Source organism: Betta splendens, chromosome 4, assembly GCF_900634795.4.
Source record: "Betta splendens chromosome 4, fBetSpl5.4, whole genome shotgun sequence".
Taxonomy (NCBI): domain Eukaryota; kingdom Metazoa; phylum Chordata; class Actinopteri; order Anabantiformes; family Osphronemidae; genus Betta; species Betta splendens.
The window spans coordinates 10,799,968-10,810,671 of record NC_040884.2 but is presented as its reverse complement, the minus strand read 5'-3'; the positions used below and the strand labels follow the sequence as shown (position 1 = coordinate 10,810,671).

General features: G+C 40.7%; 1 protein-coding gene across 6 annotated transcripts in view; it reads left to right on the top strand.

The window, feature by feature from the left end:
- nrp1a (neuropilin 1a) overlaps positions 1-10,704 on the top strand; it is a 38,824-nt gene that overhangs the window by 4,171 nt on the left and 23,949 nt on the right. For 5 of the 6 annotated variants that reach the window (XM_055508104.1, XM_029147185.3, XM_029147184.3 and 2 more), the window contains exon 4: positions 9,152-9,333. The exons of the other annotated variant lie outside the window; for it this stretch is intronic. In XM_055508104.1, coding sequence (XP_055364079.1) covers positions 9,152-9,333 — 182 coding nt within the window. The remainder of the gene's footprint in view (positions 1-9,151; positions 9,334-10,704) is intronic. 6 annotated transcript variants of the gene reach the window in all.

Here is a 10,704-nt window from a genome sequence, read left to right as displayed (position 1 = left end):
CAAGCCAAAAAAGAATCAAAGCAGCAGTACCTCAAGTGGTACTTAAAAATATAGGTTGGCTCCCGTGGTGTTGTTGCACATTCAAGGATTCTTTATTGTCATTCCAACATGAACTATGTAGAACGAAATATTGCATTCAAGGTCTTAGTATTGTAAAGATAAAACACGATCATTTAGGGTAAAATTACGGTCATTTAGGGTAGCAAGCATTAAAAAAGCATTAGAGCATTAAAAATAAGACTCCATAATAAGTCCTGCTCTCTTCAACTTCCTTAGGAAGTACGGGCAATGATGAGCCTTTTTAATGATGGAGGTGTTATTAGGAGGTGTTATTTCTCCAGGTGAGTTTGTTGTTGTTGAGTGATTTGTACCCCCAGATATTTCACACAAGGGGCCAGCTCCACAGCTGCTTTGTCGACTTCTGAAAGTCCACCACCATGTCTTTGGTCTTGTGTATGTTGAGGGTGAGGTTGTTTTCTTTACACCAGTTCACAAATTCGTCTACCTCCTGCCTATAGGCTGTCTCATTGTTGATATCAGGCCCACCACTGCTGTCGTCTGCAAAGTTCATCAGGTTGCTGTCATGTTGAGCTGTGCATGCTAGTGTCAGGAGGGTTTAAAGAAGGGGAATGAGGACACACCCATGTAGAGAACCAGTATTCAGGAAAATGCTGGATGATGAGATCTCTGCTCTTTCTGTTAAGAAGACCAGGATCCAGTAGTATAGGGGTGAGGGCAGCCCAAGGACTGAAAGTTTTGTCATCATCTTTGGGATGATTGTATTAAAGGCTGAGCTGAAGTCCAAGAAAAGCACCCTGACATTTGTTCTCCACATGTGTTCATCAGGCTCTGCCTTATGAATAACAACTAAGACGCCATCTTCTGAGGACCGGTTCTTCCTATATGCATGCTGTTAGGTTAGTTTCCTTTTTTATGTGTGTCATTACCAGCCTCTCAACGCACTTTGTTGTCATAGGAGTCAGTGTAATTGGCCAGTAGTCAATGAGACAGTCTCTCTTGATATAGTGGCTTTCCAAATACTCTGAGGGTCATTTGAGGAGAACTGACCATTTACCTTTTAGAGTGTAGATTTGTTCTTTGCCCTTTTCATGCCTATTGTCAAGTGTCTTCTTGCTGCCCTGAGTGCAGTTGTATCACCATCTGTAAATACAGAGTCTCTGGTTTGCAGAAATAAGTGAACCTCTGCATTTATTCAGGCTTTCTGGTCTAGGTGAATGTTGATGGTTTTAATGACAGTAACATATTCCTCACACTTTCCAGACGTGCTGTAACTACTGTATGCCATACAATATACTTTGTATATAGTAGCAAACAGTGTAACATCACAAACTAATAAGTGACGCTCACTTCTACCCAGCTTCAGCATTACAGCAGGTAAAAGTGTTTTTCATGTATTTAGGGTAGTCCAGGTAGAGCACATTGACCAGTCCAAAGACAAAAGGTCTGAGGTAGATTGGCCAGTTCATCTATCAACACACTTTTCTCCAAGATGACTCCCACTCTGGATGGCTGAGCTGAGGATTTCCTAGATTCCCACTGGTGTTTTAACTGTAAGAGCTCTTGTCAGTTACATCCTAAAAGAAAAACTGTTAGTATAGCAGTATACATTTTCATCAACTGCTATAATTAATGTACAGTCTACTGGCTGTAAAACCAAGAACAAAAGTTATTCCATAAAGCAGTATGAAAAAAGCCCATCAATATCCCTCATGCCAAGTTAAGTCCATTCATGTTCAGTCAAACGTTTTTCACCACTTACATTTTTCCCAAACCCAAAGTGGCTAGTGATTAAACTAATGTTAACATTACTTAGCCAACAGAAAAGACTACACCATTCAGACACTGGAAAAATGCCGCAGGTTCTTACTCACCAGACTTCACGTTAGTTGAACCGTTCTCTAGCGAAGGTACAAGTCTGCAGGAGTACATTTGTATATGGTGCTTTGCCATTGTTTTGCCAGGCCTTTAGTGCCTGTAGTGTGCGTTAGATGATTGTTTGACTGAGAAAAATCCAGCCTATGTTTTCTGCTGATACGTAACCATGGGAGATGAGGTGAGGTGATGGAGGGGCGGCATGGTGGTGCAGTGAGTAGCACTGTCGCAGCAAGATGATCCTGGGTTCAATTCTCGGGGCGGACCGGGTGCCTTTCTGTGTAGAGTTTGCATGTTCTCCGCATTAGGTTTCTCTCCAGATATTTCTCCCACGGTCCAAAGACATTGATTTAATTGGTTGATTGGTCACTCTGAATTGCCTGTAGGTGTGTTGTACACCAGCAGACATCTCTGTTTTGTGTGTTTTCACCGCAGGTGGCAAAAGTGACATTCTGATAGAACATCGGGAGCGTGTTTGGCAGGTGAACATGATTAAAGTCTCACTGTACAATACAATGCCTCTGGATCTTTGTTTTGTATTGTACTGGTACATTCGCGCAGCTTCCTCAGAGCGGTATTAGCATTAGCATGTAGGGAGACATGCAACAGTCTACACGTGCCACAGTGAGTGCTGTTGTACTGTAGTACAGTCGGTGTTGTATTATTCTGTAACATTGTCTCCTTAAATCTCAGCAGTAATTACTTTATGAACTTTTTGAATTATTACACAACATTTGTCCCTTTGGTCCCCAAAGGACCAACCATCAATAACATACATGCAATTCAAAAACAAAACATAGGACTATATGTCAGTATGTTGATATGTGAGTTCTACAGTGAGGGCCTCCTTCACCTCCCTAAAGAATGTGTCACAACCATCAATACAACAGTTATGAGGCACTTCTAAAATGATCCCAGGCACTTACCTTCAAAAAAAAATTGATCATCCAGGTGTCCTAACTGACAGAACACCTATGGACAGGACAACATGACCCGTGAAACGTCCCCTCACTTTCAATATCACTCATAAGGGGTAACTGGGTTCTAAATACCCAGTACTTCTAAAATAACCAGGAAACCTTCCTGACTTTTCAGTCTTTACAGACCTAGCTCCTTTCGTAATTGTTCTGGTCTGCTATGACATTGTGGTAGTTTGCACTTCCACTTATTAAGACAGTTTCCTTCTTTTCCATAAGTATTTTTACTGTCCAGCAGATTATCCACCACCCTTTACATTTTCTCCACTCTTTTATAACCTAGGTTTTCATCACCACCTTCCTTCTTTGTTTCTTTATTTATACATTCCAAATTATAACCATCAAGGTCAAAATCCATTCCCACATTATTAATCCAAGTTTCAGAAATTATGTTAAAAGAGTGTGTAAAACTACTCAGATCATGTTTTATACTCAGGACTCTTTACAGTACTTTACCTATTGAGTCCTCCTATTAAAGTGTATTAATGATCATTTGTTTTCAATCATGTCATTGCTGTTAAACCGCTCATCTGTGTAATACTTGCAGTTATTATCAGAATTTGGGAAAAAAGCTTTAGTAGCAGATAGTGATCTGTAGGGTAGGGACATTGAATGCCTCCAAATGTGTTCAGTTCCATTTCCAGTCCGTCATAACTTATGATCCTCTGTAACAAATCACTTGTCTCATCCTGTGTTTGTGTCATGCTTGATGTTTGTTCCAACGCTCATCTGAGATCACAGATATCAGCATACCTGTGTACGTATTCATACCACTGAGGGTCCAGCCTCTTTATACTCTCCTTGCCTCGGCAAGCGGGTCTTGGGTTGTGGGTCCAGGTTCCAAGGTTGGGCCACCAATCGGTCATACCGCAGGAATGCGATGTCTCCCCTCTCGCTGGCCTTCCTCAGCTTCGGCATTAGCTCCCTTCTTTTCTTCTTCACAGCTGCGTGTAGTCTTCATTTACTGTATATAGATATTAGATCCTTCAGCTTCTTCACTTGTTGCAGTATGTGTGCCTTATCTTTTTCGTTCATCAGCTTTACCATCACTTGCTCTTGGTCCACCATCAGAAGGTTTTCCCGCTCTGTGAGCCCACTCCATCTAGTATCAAGTCTCAATCCTGTTGAATATGCGTTTTATGCTTTATTATTTCACTCAATTTGCGCTCCTCTTCCGTCCAGATTTCTCCAGCTGTTTCCCTAATTCTTTTGAAGATCTTTTTTTTGCTTGGACTGCACTTCCAAATACTCTATTTTGTCTGTTACGGTGAACAGACTCTCAAATGTATTGTAAACATCAGCCCTCATTTCCTTACTTTGTTCGTTCTGATTTCCCATGGCTGCTTTGGTTTCATCAACATCTCGCTGGGTAAACTGCAGACTCCTTTTTAATTCCAACACTTCTCTTGTCAGGTCGTCCAGTCTTCGACTCCATGTGTAGTTGCACAAAGCCTTTGAAGTTTTCATGTTGTATGTTCAGCATTATTATGAAAATTAACAAAAAGAATCCTCCTATTTTTACGCCCACCATTTTAAGCCACCTCACTCCTTTTCAAACTCCTCACATACTCCTTGATCTGTGGCCATTATGGATTCAGTCACAAATCTTTTCTGTAATGCCATAAATGATGTGGGATGCAGTTGGTCTTTTACTAATTCAACACCTAACAGGGTAAAGTTTATGTACATCTGTTCATTGTAACTGAAGTAATTAATCCATCTACTGTTTCTTGCTATGTATTGGGCATTGGGTATTTGACCAGTGAGCGGCATGCTTCCTGCCACCCTTCTTGACTGTATCCAATCTGAGCCTATTGCCTCATATTGACCTGTGATTCCACTTGGTACCTGGTCCCATGTGATATATACTTCTGCTGGGTGGTACATCCATGTCCAATTAGCTAGGGTGTACTGGTTTTGTGCATTTCGTTTCGGCCTGTTACTAGTGCAGTTTTTTTGGGTAATTACTGGTGCACAGATGCCAGGTCAGTTTCTTGGTAATTGTTGCATTATTTTCGCAGATCCAGAAAATATCTCCTAGTGGAGCTGTTTCTTCAGCTTGAGATATAGCAGTTTCTCAGGTTTTTCTCATATATTACATTCTCCCTGTAATATGCTCCATTTGAAACTACTTGGGCGCACTTCATGCAGGTTTTTCGGCAGGTGGTGCACATCTTGATAGTGGCTGTCACATTACCTGTTGCTCGGGTACCATGTTTAATTGCTGCATTTCACCAATCTTGCTGCATCCTCCATCTCCGGTTTTCTTCTGCCTGTTACCTGCTCCAATTCCTCCCCTCGTACTATACAGATAGCAAAGATTATGGAATCAGGTTTTCTTAAAATTGGGGGTATTATGGTTGCTATGTCATACTTTCTTTGTCTTCGACTATACCTTGATGGGATGGGATTAAAAGCTTATCTGCAATCAAGACTACAGTACGCTTACAGTACATTCACTGGAGTTTTTGAGTGTGTTTTACACCACCCATGCCATATGCTGTCCATCTCAGAGCAGGAAAAATACGCTGTTGCGGTTGATGGCGACCTTGTATTTGTGCAAAAACACTCAGTCATATAGAGTTACAGGGCCACATGTTGGATAATGCAGGGACTTCTTTACACCAAGATGAGAGAATTATAACCTCTATGTTCTTTCCTTCTTTTCTGACCCACCTACAGTTACACAAATGTCATTCTCTGATACTTCTCTGGCACTAATATATAAAATACTAACGCACAAATCCATGTCCAGCATGACATTACAAGTAACACAAGTGGAAAGGCCTAAACAACTTATTGAGAAGGCCTCATGTCGCCCCGTCAGTTCCGAATCGGCTGGGTTTGACAGAACCGTGAGGCAGGAGAGGAGATGCGTTGGAGAGGAACAATGACTGCACCTGCTCCGAGCGGGGAAAGCTACGGCTCTCACGGAGCCGGGAGGAGAACGCGCTCACACTGAGCGGAGGAGTTGGCACTGGGGCCAACGTGCATCCAGCACACAGCTGCGACCCGTCGCGCTACAAAAGCACTCTGCGAGTAATTCCCCTTAACATAGACCGTCCAACCGGCAGACCAGGTCGCGGGAAACACAGGAGAGGGGGGAGACCCCAAATGCACGACCCAAACACAGAAGCTATAATTAACATTAAACGTCTTTATCACACACACACACACACACACACACACACACACACACACACACACACACACACACACACACACCATAAACTCACTCAGTTCAACGCGTCAGGTGAGAACTAAAAGTTGCGGCACTGCAGGAAAACACTATGAAACAAACTAACTCACTAAACACTAAACGCTCCATAACACTACGGGCAGAAAAGCTAAACATGAACACAAGACATAACTCAAGACAACTAAGAACTAAACTACAGCACTGTCTAACACGCTTAACAAAACACGCTTCGTAACACGGGCAAGATCCTAAACATGGAACATTAATACAACTACACTACACACTCAACCTTAAGTGGTGAGACAGGACATCAAACAAACAAAAGAACTCCACTTCTTAGCTCTCCTCTCTTTAACCGGTAACATAGGTGTAGCTCACTGGCTACAACCTCGTACACACCCACGGTGTATGAACACAAGGACATCCTGTCACGAACTCAAGGTAGCGGACCCACACGCACAGCGGAGACAAGGCTCAGTGAACAACAGGGTTTATTCGACCTCGTGGTCAGGCAGGCAAGGGACACAAAGACGGCGGGTTTCAGTACAGGCAGGGTTAGACAAGCAGTAGTCACAAGGCAGACTAGGGTCAACTCACGGCAGGACAGGATCGTAGGCAAGGCAAGAGTCAAGGTCAGGTGAAGCAGGGTCATACACGGGTTTCAAGATCATGGATACAAATGCTGGATTGCTAGCAAGGACACAAAAGACAATCTGGCAAGGGGCTGGGGTGAGAGGTGGTGCTTAAGTACTAAATGGCGATGACTAAATGACAGACAGGTGAGTAGATTAGAACCGGGAGCAAGGCTGACTGAAACTACCAATGACTGCGACAGGAAGTGGTGACAAAATAAAACCGGAAATGAGTGATTACAGTGACTAAATGATCTAGACTGTGACACATCCCTTAAATACTAAACAAAAGCAGGTGGGTCAACTAATTAAACAGGAAATGAAAAACTCAAAACAGACCCCCACCAAAGCCCCAGGAGCGCCTATAGCGGCGCGGAGGCTGAATGTCACATCATGAAAAAAAACATTCAGCTGTTACAATCTTGCATGTGCCGACATAGCATTGTATTATTTGTTTTCTCTATTGAGCTTTATTCATTTTCTACAGTTTCACATACCGTATCTTTTACTATAGAAAAAAAATTTGAAAAATTTGCAGTGAAATCCTTCAAATATCTAGGCAGTGCTAAGCATCTATACCACACATAAAAAAGAGGGGGGGGGGTGTCGCTGTCTGAATGCAATCTCTGATGTTATTTGCCAATATTCATTCATTTAATTTTTATTTATTCATTTAATAAGAGATCAGACTGCGGTATATTACTGAATATGGCTCAGGTAGAGCTGTCGTCCACCAATAATAGAATTGGTGGTGGAATTCGTGGCTTTCCAAAGTCATATGCCAAAGTTTTCTTGGGCAAGACACAGAACCACAAGTTGCCAACAATGTCAGTATAAGCTGCAATGCAGCTCTGGCAGCGGTGTGTGAAAGTGAGGGTGCTTGTGTGTGTGATTGCGAATGCAGTGTTAAAGCGCTTTCACTACCAATAGGTGCTAGGATCATTTGCCACATATATCTAGAAGTCAAGTTATTAGATTTAAATAGTGAATAAGGAAAGGGAGCAGCATTTACCACAACACAAGGAATGAATCTGAAAAATGTTACATGACATTTTCTCTGCCATTGTGTTCCAGAACAAATGATTCCAATTCCTAGCAGCAATTCTAGGCTGCTCCAATAGCATAGATTTAGGCTGCTTAAGTACCTCCTTGATATGCTTCGTTATATTACACACCTTTTCTTCCTCTTTCCTCTGTGTTGTTATTGCACATGCATTGTATTTGTCCATTTCTCTCCTATTTTTGTATTCTGTAAGGTCTTGAACATTGCTTAGTAAAGTGCTTTGACATTACTTCTGTTGTATTAAATAGGCGGAAATAAGTTGAACCGGGTTAGCACGTCTCCTACTTTTACCAGATAAAACAAGCTTTTCAGGGATATTTAGACACCTGGTGAAAATCTTTTCTTTTTTTTTAAGTTAGTGCTTTGTCCAATGTTTAGCACACAACTGTTCCTCAACAAAAATATAATAGGAGAAAAAGGACTGCAAAGGACTTTTACATACTGTCAGAGTTGACAGGGAGCAGGACCCACAAGCACAGCGCAAGAAAGGGGACGGTTTGTGGAGTTTAATAGGCTCAGACAGGTCAGACAGGCACAGGTCGATAAATAGGCACACTGAATACTAAGGCTTGAATACTAATTTACTGATGATTGCTAACAGAAAACAGTCGAGGTGATGCATGACTGGAAGTAAAGCAACATTAAGTGAAAACAGGCAGGATAATGACAAGGAACTATCAAACTAAAACCACAAACTAGAACAGCAGAATATTATAAAGCATTATCTATGACACATACAAAATTATACTGTGAAGGAGGTATATGTACTATATGCGTGTCTGTATATTTTGTCTGTATAACAAAGCAAATAACACTTTTGATTAGTATTGGTTAGATGGTTAGAGTTAAATAAAGGTCCCACCCTACTAGAACGGGGACTATAACTATATTTCTGAATGTGTGTGTCTGGAGCACTGAGTCATTGTGTAAAAGGTATTACACAAAAGCTTAACACTGAGCCTGACAACCATGTAATATGGGCTAAAAGCAACAAGTCAACTATGGTATGACTATGGTAGCCTTTTGGGGACCTGATTTTTAATTTATTTTTTCCTCATGCTAAGTCATCTCCACACAGTATTTCAGCTTCTTGTCCCGACAACTTGATGAATACCAACACATAAACAGACACGCACCAACTCGCTCACTCAAGTTGAAACATGTTACTCAGATTCAGACAAACACATATGCGAAATTCAAGTGGTCTTAAGTAGACAGGTTGAGCTTTCATTATATATAACTGGCATTACCAATAGCACTGTGATGGGTTGTTTTTCGAATACTGTGTGTGGGTCTGTGAATAAACAGCAGAACAGTAATTTTAATGCAAACCTGTTCAGTAGAGCAAAGTGTCACTTATATTGTGTCTTTCTTTTTTCTTGTTTAGATATGATTATGTAGAGGTACGAGATGGTGTCGATGAGAATGGTCAGCTGGTGGGAAAGTACTGCGGGAAGATTGCCCCCTCTCCAGTTGTCTCCTCTGGATACCAGCTCTTTATTAAATTTGTGTCTGATTATGAGACTCATGGAGCAGGTTTCTCAATTCGATATGAGACTTTCAAGACAGGTGGGTGAATTAAAATAGCTAAAGCTTTGTGTATAACATGACATGCCACTGAGGGTCTATTTGTTATTATCATTGTTATTGCATTTGTTTTCGGATGATTGCACTAAAATACCAAATATGTAATGGTAATGAATTTTTTTAAGTAAAGTTTTTATGGCTAAGGACAGATCTATTTGTGATGTATATAATGTTTGGGAAAGGTTTTAAATGTATCACTTGTTTAATTGGGATGAGTGATGTTTTTTTTTAATTGTTGATTGAATGGGTTGATTGATGGAAGCATGTGGAAACTTGGGCAAAGCCAAAGTATAAGCAATTTTGGGAACTTGAGTCGCTTTTAGTAAAGCAATGTATGCTTGCAGGGTCTTCAAATGGTTAAATACTTCATTCTTTTTTCCTTTTTATTGACTTCATGTACATTCCAAGTGACAACCCTCAGTGGTCTCAACTTACCGACTGTTGTTATTAGTCTTTGTGTTTATGTTATGTGACAAAATGTAGGTGTGTGGATGATCTTGATTGCTTGTGAAGTAGCTTTTATGTGTGTAGCTATGCTGCTGGCTGATCCCAATCAGATTAAAATTTAGTATTATGACTTATTAATTATTATTATTATTATCACTCTGTGCCTTATATTTTAGCCGAAATGTAGCTTTTGTTTGTATTTTGTTTTTTTTCCGTTTTTTCATAAAAGCCTTATTTTAATGCAGTTTTCTTTGTTATTCAAAATACATCCACTACTCTTTAACATTTTAATCAAAACTTTAAGTCTTAACATTATAACACTTTAGATAATAGTGTTTAGTGGAGGTTGGCAGATATTTTCATTTTACAAAGTCAGGTCTCCAATATCTCCAATATCATTGAAATGCATCCAGATGCTGCTTCTTTTTTCGTTGACAGACATTTTTTTTACTTTTACTCTTCTGATGCACTTGCTTTTAAATCTGCACATGTACCACTACACTTGCTCTTTTAGGAGCATCTGGCCCCCTTACGTCAATCCTCGTGCGTGATTGGCCGAATGGTGCTCCCATAAAAGTAGTTTCGCGTCTGTGTTTTAGGGTTTCGGTAGAGCTAAACAATGGCGGCTGAAGATTCGGCTCTTCCTGGTGGGAGTTGGCTGTCCTAGTTTGTTACAAAGTATTGGCTCTTAAAGCCAGCTCGTTTGCGAATGACACATTACTAGCTACCTGTAAGAGAGAAAATAGGCAAAGAGATGCACAGAGATCAGAGATGATTGAAATTTAAGGAATGTACAGTAAAGTTATATGACATTATGCTACCATTGTATTTTTCCTTTCTTTGCAAAAGAACTATTTTTGTTTTTACTACCATCCTGATATTAATGTTAGGTTTGTGTGAACCACG